The sequence below is a fragment of the Pocillopora damicornis genome, chromosome 14 (genome assembly GCF_964200805.1).
Source record: "Pocillopora damicornis chromosome 14, jaPocDami1.2, whole genome shotgun sequence".
Taxonomy (NCBI): Eukaryota; Metazoa; Cnidaria; class Anthozoa; order Scleractinia; family Pocilloporidae; genus Pocillopora; species Pocillopora damicornis.
In genome coordinates, this window is record NC_142683.1 from 433,356 (window position 1) to 451,080 (window position 17,725).

The 17,725-nt window shown below is 37.6% G+C and overlaps 2 protein-coding genes across 6 annotated transcripts; both read left to right on the forward strand.

The window, feature by feature from the left end:
• Positions 1 to 4,671: 4,671 nt before the first annotated feature.
• On the forward strand, positions 4,672 to 8,592 carry LOC113671453 (uncharacterized). Of its 2 annotated transcripts, XM_027187654.2 has the most exons (4): positions 4,672 to 4,779; positions 5,611 to 5,747; positions 6,275 to 6,426; positions 7,794 to 8,592. In XM_027187654.2, the coding sequence occupies exons 2-4, from the start codon at positions 5,669 to 5,671 to the stop codon at positions 8,244 to 8,246; spliced, it is 684 nt and encodes a 227-aa protein (XP_027043455.2). In that variant the 5' UTR covers positions 4,672 to 4,779; positions 5,611 to 5,668; the 3' UTR covers positions 8,247 to 8,592. The 2 variants fall into 2 exon arrangements, with proteins under 2 accessions (XP_027043455.2, XP_027043454.2); XM_027187653.2 differs by lacking the exon at positions 5,611 to 5,747.
• An 884-nt stretch (positions 8,593 to 9,476) lies between these two features.
• Positions 9,477 to 17,548, forward strand: LOC113671455 (cone-rod homeobox protein). Of its 4 annotated transcripts, XM_089194113.1 has the most exons (6): positions 9,477 to 9,679; positions 11,881 to 11,972; positions 12,703 to 12,768; positions 13,011 to 13,172; positions 15,318 to 15,469; positions 16,749 to 17,548. In XM_089194113.1, exons 4-6 carry the CDS (start codon positions 13,055 to 13,057, stop codon positions 17,091 to 17,093), a joined length of 615 nt encoding a protein of 204 aa, XP_089050239.1. In that variant the 5' UTR covers positions 9,477 to 9,679; positions 11,881 to 11,972; positions 12,703 to 12,768; positions 13,011 to 13,054; the 3' UTR covers positions 17,094 to 17,548. The 4 variants fall into 4 exon arrangements, with proteins under 4 accessions (XP_089050239.1, XP_027043457.2, XP_027043456.2 ...); XM_027187656.2 differs by lacking the exon at positions 12,703 to 12,768; XM_027187655.2 differs by lacking the exons at positions 11,881 to 11,972; positions 12,703 to 12,768 and having other exon boundaries at positions 9,541 to 9,679.
• Positions 17,549 to 17,725: the final 177 nt, after the last annotated feature.

The following is a 17,725-nucleotide window of genomic DNA, read 5'->3' on the forward strand; positions in this document are numbered from 1 at the left end:
CTACGGGTAATTTTTTAATTAAAAGACCGATCTGAATTGGAGATCCACAGAAAGAATCAGCAAATCGAAAGGCTAACACTCGAAAATTTACCTTAAGAAACTCTTTGCGGTGGCCAACCGTTACTTCATCAACACAATTGATAAAACCAAATTATCTTGTTTTATACGAAGTTTTTTATACTCTCAGTTCACCTCTATATTTAATTAAGTCTCCCCCACGGCCAAACAATCTTACCTCAACCATACCAACCCCCACAGTCGTTTAATCTACAGAAACGTCGTCCATTTTTACACGAATATCGTCCCGCTCGCACTAACGTTGTTTAGTCCACAGAACCAATCGACACGTCAAACGACCCGTCCACACAAAAGTCGTTTAGACCACATTAATAAAACTCGACCTGCCACTTAAAAAGAGAAGAGAAGAACCTTTATTCAGTTGTCAAAATATTTAGCCCGAGTGGACTAACGAGGGACATTAAAACAAACGCCACAGTAACCTTGGCCAAACGGTTCGTTTAATCCACACAAAAGTCATGCAGTCTTCATAATAGTTGTTCGATCCAAAAAACATTTTCTAACCCACAAAAGTCGTTTATTCCCAAAAACGTCGTCCGATCCACATGGAAGTCGCCCTTTAGACGATACCAAAGTCCCTAAGTCCACACAGAAGTCGTTGGATCCTTACAAATGTACTTCAGTCCACACAGTAGACTTTCCGTCTACAAAAGTCGTACAGTCTGCAAAAGTCTTTCAGTCCACGAAAGTTTTTCAGTCCACCAAAAGTCGTCCAATTTATTCAAAAGTCGTTTCGGCCCAACCAAGATTGGTGTAGGCACTAAAACGTTGGAAAACCTTGAGCCGTTTTTTATTCCGAAACGCCTTTTGCAAATTGGAGACGTTTGAAAACAGAGTGCTTCATTTACAGTGTTGGCACAGATAATGACGGAAGTCCGGGGTTGTTAAAAAGAGTTACGTAACGAACATAAGACATCTTGCTTTCTAGATAAAAAGGAAAAGGCGGGAATCGTACAGCCATGAAATATTTAAGCCGTGAAGTCCACAGGGGTATTGGGCGCGATTTAAAAGGTAGAGAGCTAAATAAAGGGCGATAGATGAAAAAGTAACATAAAATAAGTCTTCATTTAAAAACATAGGGGCACCACAGCGTGTGGGTGAAAACAACAGAGGGTAAAGAAAACATACGAGTTAATTCTGACATTTTGCTTTGCTTTTGCTAAGACGAAGAAATATAGTTTTGAAAACGAAATAGAGAAGAAGGTACCTTATCATGAACGTGAAATAATTTCTTCAATGAGGAAGTTATCTGACCACAAGGTAGACATAGTTTTCATAGCGCGACTTTTTCCTTTCATATTCATGACTGTCAAAACGAAGTGTTCGTACACGTTGAAAGACAGCGAGAATCACGCGATAGATCCTGAGACGAAAATAGCTCTGACAATTTTTTCTGACGCGTTTTCTTGGTCGAATATCTTAGAGATAGGTTACCAATCGGAAGACAAGGCTATTACTTTATTACAAATATATGGATCATTACGGGTTCCTTAGTGTCGTGTATTAAAGATACTTGCCAGCTACTTTTTCGCTCTTTCCGTGATTAACATGGCTTGTTGAGCTGAATACGGAAATTCTGACCTAAACCAGACGACAAACCGCCAAAACAACCAAAGAAACAGTAATATCCTGTTCCAAGGTAGAACAGGATATCTCGAAGACAGAAAGGGAATTCCTTCACAAGAAACATTTCAAACCTTATTCAGTAAATTTCTGCGGATTTTAGTAACGAAAGCTTCAACCAAATGTATCCTCAAAAAACATGTCCATTCATGTTGCCGCTTTGTTTTTCAGACGAGCGAAAGGCATTAAAAATTTGACCGATAAAATTACAGACGTCGACATTTTTACGGTTTAGGATCACGCCTGTACTCACGCAAACGTCTGTGCATGTTAAATTTCAGCTTGCTATTTCTTCGTTGGCAAGAGGTACATTTGTAATTTGTGCGCGCTCTCGCTATGAGGATCACTGCTCCTTCTGAAAAAAGATCACAGTTCGGTTGCAATTTTTTGGAGGGATCTCGTGATTGCTGGCACTACAAGATATTTCATTTCTTCTTGAGATAAAATAAGTGGTCAGTATTTCCAACTTATACTTTTCTTATGCAAAAAAATTAAGGCAGATGGGCGGTCAGCACTAACACACTCATAGGGGGGCTTCGGGATTTTAATTGTGTCACTAAATTAAATGACCCTCTCCCCTTCCCCTTCATTGACGATTAATTTTCTTAAGTCTCCCTTCAAACTCTTTTAGCAAAGACTGATTCCCCCTTCGTTCCCTCTTAAAACTATTTGAGCTCCCCTTCTCCCCCCCCCCCCAAAAAAAATCCTCTGATCCCCCAGGCGATAACTAACGTGTGGTGCTTAAGTTCTCTCATCAAAGCAGTGTTGAAATAGGGTTTTCGACACATTGTGTGGGACATTTTCAGACCTGCTCGAACACGTTTGTTGTTTACACGAAGTCAGGCGCCGTTTATTTTCAACTAACAATTTCCGGTATAGTTGCTGATGCTTTTGCACAGCTTGAAACATAGAGCATGCGTAAGAAGGAGCCTTCAAATCATCATGTTGCGTCTTATAACCAATTTTTCCGTCAGGAGGAAACCAAAACTGATTTGAAAAGAGTAAACATAGTTACTTAATATGATGGTGGTCTGTGTTCAGTCCTTTCCCATTGTAAGCTGAATTTAAAGATTTTTTTCTGCAAAAGGTAGAAAAACGAGGGAATAATTCCCCGTTCCCAACCCACCTCTTCCCCAACCCCTTAGTTGAACAATGTTTAGTAGATCTGGGACCATAACATCTCTCATGGACAGACTTCTTTTTTAATGACTGAGGTCTGTGCTCCTACAAGACGGAAATTCGTCTTGCTCAACCAAAAGAACCAAATAAAGTTTCTACTCCTTCTTTTTCCGTTACAGCCCAAAAACCAAAAGATGCTTTCAATCCTTTGAGATTGCACGAAATCGTCGTATCACTTTCCTTCTTCCTTTTTCCCTGTACATAAAAGGTTTCCCTGTACATTTCAAACTTGTCAAAGCGATTGATTTATTGCCCGTGACAGTCTCGTGAGAATTGATCAGCACTACAGTTGAAGAAACTGACACGCCCAGAAATACAAAGGAAAGAAGTTGACTGACAAATGCTTGGACTTTCTTTGAAGTCGTCTGTTTGATTTTCATCTTGCCAGTACCATTTTTCACAACTTTTTTATTCCAAAACAAATGTTTCTGACCTCATACTTTCATTGTTTAGAGTTGCTGAAAAAACCGAACGTGATTAGCAGAACATGGAAATACTCTTAAATCAACACTACATGACGAATTTCCTGCACTAATCAAATCAGTCACTTGGAGTCGTTTTTGGTTTAACAAACATCCCACAAATTTGGAAATTTTCCTCCATCTGTCTTCAAAAGACTGACACCCACGAGCCTGCTAGGCCTTATGAAATGAAAAGGCGTCGTTAAGATAGCATCAGAGTCATGATCTTTTTGCTACTTTGATCTGAGAGAAGAAGCGCGCTCGGAGTATATTTACAGGTTAGTAAAGCCATATAAGATGTTAATGCTTCATATTATATCGTAATTGTAAACAAACGTAATTGTAAAAATGATATAATCGGCCGAGTTTTCGAAAGTGGCCACCGTAAATCAAGGTTAAACTTGCTTTTGATTTCTCCTGTGCATGTGAACATTTAGGTTAATGTTGTAACACGAAATTTTACCTTGATGTTAGAAAAACTGAAATGTTATATGAAAAATTAACGATACATCTGTAAAACTTACTAAAAAATTTTAACAGGTCCAAATTAATCAAAGAGCATTTTGAAATATCCAGGCATCATAGAAACCAATATGATTTTAATGGGTATAACAAACAAAAAGACGTTAACGGAAAGGCATGGAGGTGTTGTCGGCGTTAGATAATGTGACGAAGCCTTCTCCGTTAGAGGACCTTGTATATAGATATCATTAAGTGCCACAGCCGAAGAGATACGAGAACCCAGGAGGTATATTTAAAGGAATTTAACAGTTCTATCAGGTGGTCAAACATTCATTTTGACAAACTTTGTGAAAGGGATGACATATTAATTATAACTGACCCAAAAGGACCATTGCCGGAATGAAACACTTCCAAGGAGTTTCAGTATTTATTACATACGTGGAAATAGGATAACGAGTTAGTCATCGAAGTTTTATGCAGTCTTGGGCTGAATTTCTCATGGGTAGTTCTCAGTCTACCGCCGTCTTGAGCTAAAGGAAACGTTAAGACTGGGGATTAATTTTCTTATCGCAGTGTATGAATGATAGCTGCCGATCAACGTATTTGTTTTGCGTGATCGCAATGAAATAATCATTCATCGGAAGTCGCCGATGTATCAAGCTGATTAGCCTCAACCTTAAAGATAATGACGTGACCTTTTGAAAAGAGTCATGGCTAATTTGGAATGGTGGGTTTGTTATCGATTCTGGTTTCGTGATTTCTTTCAAGACACCTCACACCACAAGATTGCACACGTGCAAATAACTTCCCTTTCAGGTCAAAGTTTACGACAACACTTTTATTCCTCGCACGCTAGGTTGTGTAAGGCAGATAGGAGGAAATATGAATGGACGCTTGTCTTCGTGCGCACTGAGCGGATACATCTTTTCTACGCCAAATACAGACTTACCACAGGACGATTGGTTCCCAATGTACGGTAAGGACTTAAAATGACCTGTATTGGGTGGTCTTCTTACCTTGCATGTCTATATGTCGCTTGTAACCATGTAATATCTTTGATATTTCTCAACCTGGATAATCTTTCCTCAGAAATGCTTGAAGCGCACTAAGTGGGTTTAGGGATAAGCCAATTTTTGTTTAGTTCCAGTGCTATAAATATGTAGACTCCCGGTCTCTTTATATAGCTGTAAACTGGCTTGACGTTAAAAACGGACGTGGAAAAATGACCAAAATAAGAAGAACAGTTTATTAAGTTTCATAATTGTCTGTTGCATGACACGGAACAGCCTGCTCCCAAGTTTATTATAGATCTGTCCGAGTCTGTCCGAGTGTACACAGTCTGTTTAAAGACCCCAAAGCGCTTTGAGCTTTTAGGCTTATCGACTTCCTCTACTTCCCACTAAGGGCTCGAATATTTTATCTGATTTTAACTTCACCAAATCCTGTCAAATTCCTGTTGCTCGCTCTGGGCAGGTGCAGCAGGCTTCTACAGGTAAATATCTCCGTGCAAATATCATTCGTGCTTAGACATTGTGGAACATAATTAGCCGCCGATGAGCAGACATTACAATCCACGGCAGTTATAAAAAAATTATAATCTTCGCCTGGTCGGTAGATACGGCTTTAACCCGAACGCATGTCACGGAATACCGTTATTTGAAGACTGGCTTAACTCTTGTCGGCTTAGAATTATCCTGCCAGCTAAGCCACAAATAGTGGTATAATCCCCTCATCAACATTAGGGGCAACGGTTCTGATTGTTTCCAAATCTTGATCACGTCCTATAAATACTGTGCTCCACTCAAAGCACTCTGTCTCGTGAAGTGAAAGGCATCATCGTCAGATATCTACTTTGTTGCAACACTATGGAGTTCGCCTGGCCTGCATTTTCCGTTCCAGCCTGTTTGGGTTGTCCTCAGTGTCTAATGTCAAGGCTAATGGAAGGTATAAAAAACTTGACATCGTACATATATGAACTAAGTTTTATTATTCTTCCTTGTCATACATTTTCCTCGACTTTGGTGACGGTTACCACTCAATGATCGTGCTCCAGCTGAGCGAGAGAAATGTTCCCATCTTTACACAAGAAAACCTAATGTATACCTTACTTAAACTTTAGTGCGTAAGTTAAGCGGTTAAAATTAGTTCAAGGATGTTCGTGGACAAACGAACAGTTCAAGTAGAATTTCATATCCGCCTCGGACCAAGGCAGTTGATAGAGCACTTGGATGACTCTATTTGGGTAAGATGGATAGAATTGATGGAAATGAAACATTCAATTTCCACAGTGTTTAAATGAAAACTTGTTCTCAATTCCAAAAGTTTAAAACAGACATTTTAGCTGTAAATCAGCGTTGCAGTGTACACATGATAAAGAGAAAGAAGCTCGTTCAGGGGTTTTGTAAACGAGGCAAAGCCTAAAAACTTTAACTTTTCTATTGCTGTATTAATTTTTTTTTGTTTTTTAACAGGACCACCACGAAAGCAGCGGAGGGAGCGGACAACTTTCACAAAGTCTCAATTAGAAGTTTTAGATGAGCTGTTCGCCAAAACAAAGTATCCTGACATCTTCATGAGAGAGGAAGTGGCCATGAAAATAAACCTCCCTGAGAGCAGGGTGCAGGTAAATAACAGTCATATTCATCATATAAAACCTTGGCCAACAGAAAATAACAAAACAGATCTTTTCCCCTTGAATATCAGCGAAGATGCCGTCAATTTTGGTTGAAGAGATTTAACCTTTAGAATTGGGTTACAGTCTGTTCGAAAGGGTTGGGTGTGCGGGAAAGAGTTTAAACAAATATTTCGCAACATTTCAGACCAGTTTTTCTGATACATAGCAATATGTATATCTTTTGAGATTTTGTCATCGTTAAAGCCACAATCATGGTTGCATATACACCATGGCACATTCCAAATGTTCAATCCCGGATGGGATGGACGAGTCTACTACTTTTTATGGGCAATATTTTTTATGTGACATTTCCTCACTCCAGGTTTCATGTTCCTCTTTGGGAATATGAACAAGCAGCCAGAGAATATCAGAGGTCATTGGCTAAATGCTATTATCAACAAATCCTAATATGATGTTTAAAATGTTTACTTTAGAAAAAAAATTCGAAAATTGCACTGAGTGGTAATTGGAGGAAATTGTGGAAATGCTCTCGCTTTCATTCGTCATAATAGAATTTTGAAAAAGTCCATCACCTGCGACGTCTAATTTCCACAAACAGATAATTTTTTGCCAGATGCAACAATATAAATAAAAGGCAAAAAACCTCTTGTTCCTCCCCTCCCTTACGTCCATTCTTGTGTGTGAAGATGACGGATATGACCACAAATTACCGTAACTTGTTGTCAAAGGCGTAACTCTATCAACAAAACAAACCAGATCAGACAGAACGGTTTTGGTAAATGCCTTCAATTAATTAACGGCTAATTTTCCATAGCTTAACCCTTGGTTAGATAATTACTATAAGCTTACTAAATAGAGGTGTAATCTTATCAGAGAATGTCACCAGCGGCGACAGATGAGGTGGCCCCATTCGGGCTATGGACACAATGTGCACGAAACTTGTTTTCTAGAAAAAGTTCGGCATCTAAAATATTGTGATGGCGCCTAAATAAATAGTAAAGATAGTTTAGCAATAATTTTTAGTATTTTATTACTGTAATGGTCTTATAATAGAATAAAAGCAAATATTTCGATAGCGTGATTTAGTTTGTTTGTATTCTTGCCCTTTGAGAAGTAGATGTCGCACGAATGATAATTTCACGCGATTACAGGTTTAGATGTTGCAATAACCCGTGTTTAATTTTCTTTCTCTCTCCTGCCCTCTCTGTAGTCTAATGAGCGTTGCTCTAAGGATAAGTTTCTTTGTAGTTTTAACACAAAGCTAAAAAAAAGATGTTTACCTCAGTAAAAAACCAAAAAGTTCTATGCTTTCCTAATTTAAGAGAATACTGAACTTTCTTTCTGTTTATTCACAGGTTTGGTTCAAAAATAAACGAGCCAAATGTCGCCAGCAAAACAAGCAGTCAGCGGGATCCCAAAGCAAACCAGGTACGCTGAAGAGAAAAATTCCCTCCCCACCCTTGCAAGATCCAGTCAAGCCGGCAAAGAGAAACACGCCTCCGTCGCAATCGGATCAATCAGTCAAAAAGTTGTCTCATGATTCGATCGATTCGTGGCCGCAACAAAGCATGAATACAGTGGATCAGAACATGAAAACAATGTTAAAAATTCAGCGGAGTGGGCTATACCCGCCCTCAACTGTAGTCAATGGCCACAGGGCCGCATCGTCACCAAGCACGCTGCCGTCGCAGTTTTATCCGATCCACAAACCAGATTTTCCGCCGTATGCAAAAAACATACAAATGGCTAACTGGATGGCCATCAACCATACTGTAAAACCTGGTTATTTTGCACCTGCAATGATATGATTTGTAGCCCATTATTTCACAAAGAACAAAGTAAAAACAATATTTATTTACTACAGTAATTCTAAATTGGTAAATTGTGCAGGAACATTCAGAACATTAACTACGACAATGTAAGTAGACGCTCTTCATTGTGTTGGTGTGACAACTGAAGACTCAAATGGACGGGACCGCAATGTAACGAACTTATAGATCCTGATTTAAAACTCAGTCTTATATTTCGACTATTGTTATATAGCCCAATCTGGAAAAAGTCAGTGTACATGTTATGTTGCGTAGTTGTTTTCTGAGTTATGGTCTAGATATTAAGAGTGATTACTAATAAAGAATTTTTACTAGTGTTTGTAAATATTCGTATGTACCTCAAATAAGAAAGTTATGCTTAAGACTATGGACTGACATCGAAGATCATTTTGGGCGTAAAAAGGATAAATTGAATTCTCCAGTGGCGTGTGAAAATAATCATAAGAATAACCCAATGGTAAAGTTCTTTTTTTAACGGAATCATTCGTTTCTAGGACTAATTGCATAATCTGAATCTTCTTGAACGTTCGAAACGAAATACTTTGCATACTAAACCATTACAAGTGGCAACGGAAAGATCACTTTCTTACTTCTTGAACATATTTGCACTGAATAACTCCGGCAAACACTGATCATGAAAAATTCGATACATTGCGCAAAAAAAATCGTATGATATATTGTATTTCCCGAGTTCTAGTCGGTTTACAGGCCGCAGAATCTGGGCTCATATACCTTAGATCATAAACATTGAAGCAAAAAAGCATTTACAGATATTTATCTGATGTTTTCGCGAAAGAAATGAGTCAGATAGCGCTTCTTTATTCCAGGTGTTTCCTTTTTTTGTCCTTTACACTCACTTTTTTTTATTTCTTATAATCATCATAATTTTTATCATCATTGGACTCCTTTCTTTTCACACGTATGCATAATTATCAAACACATCTTTTAGGCTGTCCAAAACTGAACTACTTCGCCACGCTCTGCGCATGTCTTTATTCAAGAAAAAGGTTCAAAGGAAGAGCGCAATATCTCCGTCTGGAAGGGAGGAGAGTTAGTATGATGTGATACGTGTATTAAAGCCATGTACACTGGAAGAAGTAATGACCGTGTTGAAAAGCACTCGCTGTGATGAGCCAAAATGTAATAGCCCTATGCCATTTGATATTCAATCTCCAACCGCAAAACTCATGATCCTAAATGTTTTGTTAGCAGAAAAAATTTGCCGAGTCATATTGAGTTGAAGAGGAAGTGTGTGATTAAGACTTCCTGAGAAAACCGAACGTGCATTCGAGAGAATTCATTTTCCTGTTGAATGGTCCACAACAAAGAGTTCAACTCATCTATGATAAAGACTTGAAGACATCCAAGTTCCTGAAACAACAAACATAAGAATCTTCCCTGTGTAAATCGAGGTGATGTACCGAGTAATTTGTATAAAGAGTGATGGTAATTTTAAACTCAGGAAAAACTTTTGTTTCAGAGTCACGTCCTTCTTTAGCTTACAATGATGTTAAGTTAATTGCAGAAACTTTGCCATTGTTAACGTTCCAACAGTACTTTATCCACGAGCAAAACACCTCTTAATCCGATTTGTAAGTCATACGGTATACTTTTTGAGATGAAATTTGTATCTTTAAATTTTTTATGATAACGATAGCTTGTTATTTTTATATCTTGTGTATCTATATCGGCTCGAATTCCACATTAGTTTAATTGGAAAATTTAAAACAATGGTCTTCGAGCGAAAACTTCTCTCACCAATCCTACGACAAGTGTCTGTGAAGTAGGAAACTATAAGTATGTTAATTTTCAGAGTCATCGTTTAGTTGAAGACCACGAATTCTAAAGACAGAGATAATAGCAATGATGTACAATGTCAATAATTTCTTTAAAAAAACGAAAGGTCACAATTCAAAACAATGGTCTGTGATATTTCGGTGTTCTTTTCACTCAAAAAATTTTTTTTTCCTTGCTGAATCTGTATCAATTGACTTCTTGAAGACAGACACTGAAAAGTTGATTGTTAACTCGTGACTCAATGATCAAGCTTCAAATTCTTGATCAAGATATTCTTTCCACTTTCATGAACCATGACGAAGTAAGGTTCACTGATGAATCGAACGTGGCCGGATAAATTAATATAATCTATCTATCTATCTATCTATGAAAACGTAGGAAAAGAACGGCTATTGAAGATAAGATTGATTGATTGCAAAAAAGAATTCAAAGATAAATTTTAAAAAATTGGTTATGTTTGTTTGAACCCTTTTAATATATGTGTTGCGATGCCATTGCTGCAAAAACTTTCGAGGAAATGTTTTTATTGAACAATAAAATTGATACCTGTCGGTAAGGAAGTTCGATATATGTAGAGTTGCTACAAGTAATTTGAATTTGTAGTTTTCAGGGCTTTTTTAAATTTTTGAATACTCAACGTTGGTAATTCTCCCATCAAAGTTTAACTAAAAGCAAAGGATTTGTTTATTTGTGCCAGCTATACACACGTGATGATATAGCTAACAAGCCGGCATGCGAGCTATTATCATCTGTATTCCTACGTTGAGTGAGCAGAATTTCATCCGCAGAAAAGCCTCCCACCTGTTAAATTGAATTTAACGGTTTTTTTCAGTGTCCAAGAGTGATATTTAAGAAAAATCATTACTTCCCTATTGATATTGTTTAATGTTTTCTGGTTCTACAGTTTCCTTCAGAGCTCCTATTCAGTACTCTTCTTTGTAATTTATATGATGCCTTCAATCTTCAGTCGTATAATTAAAAATAACACAAAAAATATATCTCAAACATTCATTAAAGACAGTGGGAGACATTTGCCTTCAGGGTTAAAGTACAAGGTTATCAAATGTCCTAAGAAATTTGCAGGTCGTAACTGGTCGATTTTATGAACACGTCGAGTGTGCTTTATACGGAAGATGATTTCACCAAACATGTACAGGCGCACAAGAATCACGAGGCCTTTGATAAGGAGTATTGTTCTTTGTTTATTGTTTTTTAAGCCCTTGAGAATACCTTGAGACTTTCGCGTGCCTCTAGAACTTAAACTAACATGCTCCCTTGAGTGACCAGGAAAGAATTTCTCCATACAATATCAATACAATATCAAGCAGACAAGCGATGAGAATAAAGACAAATATCAATTAAGGGATTATTAGTTGATCCAATACCAAATTCTTCGAACTAACATCATAAGACTTGTATGGCAGACAGTAAGGAAAGGGTTAATGGTGTCTTTTTAAAGGTTCGTTGTCGTTAATCGAATATTCTGTGGCTTCTATGTGTGTGGCGGACGGTAATAACTATGAAAATAAAATTATATCAGATGTCAAAATATTACTCTTTTAATGGAGTAATGTGTTGTGGCTTGTTTTCTCCCGTCCAAGAGTGTACAGCGAGTCACTTTGAGATCATAATCAGTGAATTACTGAATCATAGCCGATAAATTATCACACAAAACATGCAAAAACACTGTAGTCTTGTGGCTTTTTAAAGCTGGTAGCCACAGGGAAAATATATAAACTGATGAGTATTTTTCATTTTGGAGGCGTCGGTTAATGTCAGTCATTTGTTACAATATCCCTTCTCTTCTTCTTCTTAGACAAACAGACTTATTTGCCTCCGATCTTAGATATGTCCTTCCGATAAACCGTCGCTTAGGTCCGGGGGCACTCCTAGAGATTCTTCGTAAGGGTGAGTTGCCTGGTTCCCTTGAAAACGACATCCGATATAAAGACCATGAAAGTCAAAATCTCAACCATACCCTTTGGACGGCGTACACCTGTGTAACCTATGTAGCCTCATTCCTCCCCCCTCCCCCGTTCGAACTTTGATCAAAATACCAACTCTATCACTATGAACTCCCTGAAATGTGACGATTATTTCGGCGTCCACTTTATGGGTAGACATTTAGGCTGTCTGATATAACTGTTCAACGTTAAAATTAAAATATTTAGTCTCGAATAAGGAGATGATCTCGGAAATAGCATGGAAAATTTTATCCCTCACACTTCAGCACGATGTATTTTTCCGGCTGAAGAAACTTGGATGTTTCCAATTTCATTAATCAGTTTTTTTGTGCAAATCAACGCGCACTTATCACCGTGCAACAGCCTTCTTTTATTAAATCGTCCATAGTTATCTAACTTACTACCCACAGCTAAAAATTCCACTAGATTTTTAGACCAAACAAAGTTTTGTTTTTCTCAAAAACAATTATCAAGACAGAGGCTACAGATGGGTTATCAGTGCCTCAGGGAATACACTACAATAATAACATATGATATTCCTGGCTGAAACTTGAGAGAAGGGAATTTTTTTTTTGTTTCGGTCAGAAATATAGAGTTCATCACTGTCAGAACTCACGTCCGTCTTTCTATATCTGTTTCTGACCGTTCTGAATCTTTTGGCGTTGCCAACACAGAGAGAAATCGGCGACGAAAATCAGCTCAGATTCTTGTTTGATTCGCTAATTGGACAGAAAGGAAAGGTAGTGACAACAGAATTAATATTTCTAAGGCAAGATAATGTAAATAGACATATTTTTTTTATCGAATATAATGGCACAAATACACCTTTTTTTTAATTCGTAACATTAGGCCAGAATTTACTGATCAGCAACCGAACATTTTACGTCACTGAACCCTTGAACTTAAGCTCAGTTCTGGACTGAAGCCAACAAATATTTTAAGCCAATTATAGTTGTATCTAAAGTTTTCTATCATCCGTTAGGTTCTTTCTGAGACAAACAGGAAAACTGAACGAAAGTGACAGAAATGGCAGGCCCGTATGGACGTCTTCCGCCTGGTACAACAAATCTTACACTGATGCATGGTTTTGGTTTTAACTCGTTCAATATGGATTTTGTCAAGCTCGAGACACTCAAATACGAAGGTACATTATATTAACCTCTCAGGTCAATATGCTTTACATTTGTAAGTGAATTTCCGATCTAACTCACACATCGAGCAGATTCACGCTATAAAAAGCGAAACTAGACACACAAAATAACAGTCTTGTACAGTTCACATCGAAGCGTTTTCGTTCCCTACTGCCTTGATGTAGTTTCTGTTTCGCGAAGTTTCACGAGAAGGGAAAGTTTTGCGCTTTCGTGTGTTAAAATCATTTTTGTACAACGCTGAAGTGTAAGCCTCTACTAAGAAGGAAACTGCTAATCTTAACCGAACACAATGTTCATAAAAAGCTATTTACACTATTCTGTTAAGGTACAATCCCTTATGCTCTTTCTCTGAGTACCTGACTAGCCAGAGAGGCGCATTTTTCAAGTCAAACCTTCCGTTTTGCTGTAATCTGCTCGGTTTAACACATTTTTTATTAAATAATCTTTCCCCTAACTCGGTCACACTTGGTTTTTTTTAAGAATCCTTCTTCCCTTTGAAAGTTTTGGCATTCCAAGAATATCCCCTCCCAGTTGTCTCCATAGCAACGAAATTCACTTGGCACGTGCTTCCTGTTTTGAGTGTCGGTAACAGAGTCAGTAGATTCTCTCGTGACTTTGAGCGATTTTTTGATTGCCCTATTTAACATTACCAGTAGATTGTTCATTAATCGAGTTAAAGTAAAGTGTCCCTCAAACCTCAAAGACTCGAGAATTATCTTTTTAAAGCAAATATAAGTTAAGGTAGTAATCCCATAAATTAGAGAGCTGTGCGACCAAAAGCGCATGAAAAGTAATATCACGAGATGTGTAAAAAGGTCTCAGGGTGAAACTATTTTCACAAATCCTTAAATTTAAAGCAACAAATTGCTGAGACTAGAAGCACTTTGCCACTCACCCCTTTAGCAGCGTGAGGATCGACATCCTCATTTTTTGACTGGTTATGGCGCTTAATTGGATGAGTTGCCCACCTTACTGGGGCTGTTTTCACTGTTTAGCATCAAGACCATTCATTGAAGGTACATAGAATATCATCGTGTTTTTTTGGTCAGCTGTTTCCAGAATGAACTAAGATTTTTTTCAAGCACGGATCTCTCTTGTTCGGCAATTTAAGTGCAAGCATTTGATCGACTACAAAGCAAGAAGCAGGGTTTGATCGTATCAGTTACGTAAACACAACGGAAAAGTAGTTTGAGCAAATGTGTTGCTTTTGCCAGGAAGGCTACAGCCTAATTTATGCTAACTAGGGATTTTTCGTGTTCAAATGTTCGCAAAACCTTTAGTTGTGAGACTCCACTTTTCAAATTGACAGCGTCTTTTCTCCAATTACTCTGATCGTTTAATATTATGAAAGGAATGGGTTCGGCTCGTTACAGTGGACTAATCAGGGATAATGGCAGATTATGATTATCAATAATGGGGCTGTGAACCTACTCTCAGAGATTTTCATCAATTTTCTTTGGCCACAAATGACAGAACTTGTTTAAAATCTAAACTTTAAAAAAATCTGGTAGAGAAAAAAGAGAAACTATACGGCGTTTAGCTTGAGAATTGAAAAATATTGGTGTATAACGACAATTTTATTGCTGAGCCTCAAGTATTACAATGCACAGCTTTATAAAAGACATCTTCTATTGCCAAAGCATGTTTCAATCCAGGTTATTTTATGCATTGAAAGAAGGCCCACTTGCATATTCCATCTTCACTTACACTTATTTTCTTATCGTTAAGAACATAAGGTGCTCACATTACGATCATATTTGGTGTTGCTAGCATCCACACTTCTTTTCTCTGACTCTCAGGAATAATTGATGAGTCGTTTTTTTTTGTTTGTTTTTTTTTTTTTTTTGCAATATCGGGGTGTGTCGTGCAGAAGGGTAATAAGGATGCTGGAAGCAAGAGGAGATCATTGTAACATCTTGGAACTAAAAGTATAAAAAAGCCTCTGCCATTTTGCTATGAACTTCTGTATGATACCGAACTGTGGTCCAGGTGTGTGGGCCTCAATAGTTTAAGTCTCCCGGTTGAATATCCATACACAATTCTCAATTCCTTAACAATTGTTAAATACTGTTTATACAAATAAATATTTCTGAACTCTCTTAGTCAACATTTCTTTTTCGACCCCTATGTTTTTTCAGGTCCTCCAAGAAAGCAACGCAGGGAGCGAACGACTTTTACTAAAGCTCAACTTGAAATCCTAGAGGATCTCTTCAGCAAAACAAAATACCCTGATATCTTCATGAGAGAAGACGTCGCCACGAAAATCAATCTGCCAGAGAGCAGAGTACAGGTAGGAAAACTTGTTTCAGTTTGTTGTATGTTTTTTGTTTTTTCCCGGTCGGATTTGACCGAGGTACCGCAGCCGGGAAGGAACTGACTTTGAATATAACAAAGGCAAAAAAAGCAAAATCTCTTCTTAATATGCCAACTACAGTTTGTGTTTGTCAGTTAAATCGCTTTCTTCTTTTTTGATACCCAGAATGCCCATCAGTCTTGCATTTGACCTTTGCTTGTTTGTTTGCCTATGTTGTTGTTTTCCAACTTATTTTTGGTAATTAATTATACAAATTCTGTCAACTGTGATTCCTGTAGCGCACCTTTATTTTACTAGTTAAGTCTTCCTAACCTTGGAATCAAACTTATTTACTCTATTAAAAAGTAAATAAATGAAAAAAACGAAAACTTACAACCAATCGTTATAAACACATCATTGTTGCTCTGCTCAAATCTAACAATTGAGGGATTGAAGCTATCATTGAAGTAGGCTCTGCTCCATATGGGGCATCCAATTAAACTTACGCAAACGATTTTTTAATCCAGCATTAATCCTTTTCTTTCTTTATTAGCTTAGTCTATGAGCTGCTAAGAAGTGTAGTATGCGATAATGGTATTATACGATGGCGCAAAACTGGCTCTCTCGTCAGCACGCGAGCCCACTAGCTTAGTACATAATTTGCAAAAAACATCCCTAGGTACCTCGATAATCGCGTTGTTACTTTAAGGTGAAATAATCTGAAATCGAAATGTACTTTGAACCTTGATTAGTCACAGTTTTGCTAGAATCGCATGCAAGTAAATTAATTTTCCGTGAGTCATGAGAAGTTTTAATGGACTTCCTGATCTTTCGAGTACATTCCGGATACTTGAAACCTCGGTCACGCGATCAAATTTGATTGGTTAATTGAAAATGGAATGGCTCTTGGAATTTTCAGCGCGTTGTGGCGTTGTCTCACCTCGTTGAACCGTTATTGCTGCATATGAAACCATCTAGTGACATATCGGAAAATATTTTATTGCAGTTGCACTTTACTATTCATCTCATGATTTCGCCGTCTCATAATAGAGATTTATTTACTACTGTACTTTACCAGAATGAATAACCGAGAAACCCCTTTTTGATGCAACTCTGAATTTTTACTACCTTCATCACCAGCCACCTAATTTCCATCCCACTTATCAAAGAACTGAGTATTGTTTACAATTACTTTTGTGACTTAGAAGCCTTTATCACAAGTAAACTGTTCCTTTTGTTTTATAAGATAGTATCGATTCCTTTTCGCCTCTTTCAGGTCTGGTTTAAAAACAAGCGCGCCAAGTATCGTCAACTGAAGAAACAACAACAAGAAATGCAAAACAAACCAGACCAGGTTAAAGTCAAACCATGCTCCTCATTACCACCCCCAGGGGACCAAGCTATCAGTCCGGAACCCAACAAAGCATCGAAAAATTTGAACTTTAGAGGAGTCGCAATACCACAGAATGACGTCACAGAGTTCCTGAAACACAGTAGTCTGCTGAAACAAAACGTAGAGAAACAAGAAGGTTATCGGCCTTTTAAACCGGTTGATAACCCCGTTGAAGACCATTTAATGGATCTGGCGAATTATGTTCACAAAAAATGCATGACAACTTAATCACGGATTGAAAAAGACAAAGAAAGATATAAAAAAATTAATACGAAGAGAGGTTAATTGAATGCTTACTACGTTCTCTGTGAACGACGAAGTTTACCAATCTGATCATTATTTCTCTACTATTTCCTATCTGTGACGTATCTCGTTTATAACTTTACCCAGTCCTTCCTATACTCCTCAGCTATCGAGCACCAAAGACTTATTCGCTATTCATATTTAAACAGTAACAAGCTCAATACCTTAGACGTTCAAAACGAGACCTTGCATCTTTTGCTCATGTAAGAGCCGTGTGTGTATATATACCATGAAAATTGCCTTCGTGATGACGTTAGATTGTAAAGTAACTATGCCATTCCGTAATTGATCATGTAAGCGTTGAGATATTGAAATTAAATGTATAGTTAGCGGCAGGAAAGTCGATTCCATTTTTAATAAACTCCTACAGATTCTTTTCATAATGTCTCCCGTCCAATATTCTGTTAAACATTTAATCACGTCTGTACATGGTAAAAACACAGACAATCGCAAAAAACTGTCGTTGTTCCTATCTGCATTAGAGGAATGCAAGTAGATTCACAGTGAAAGTATTGTGATGTGTAAGCAATGTTTCCTTTTTTTTTTCTTTCTCGCCT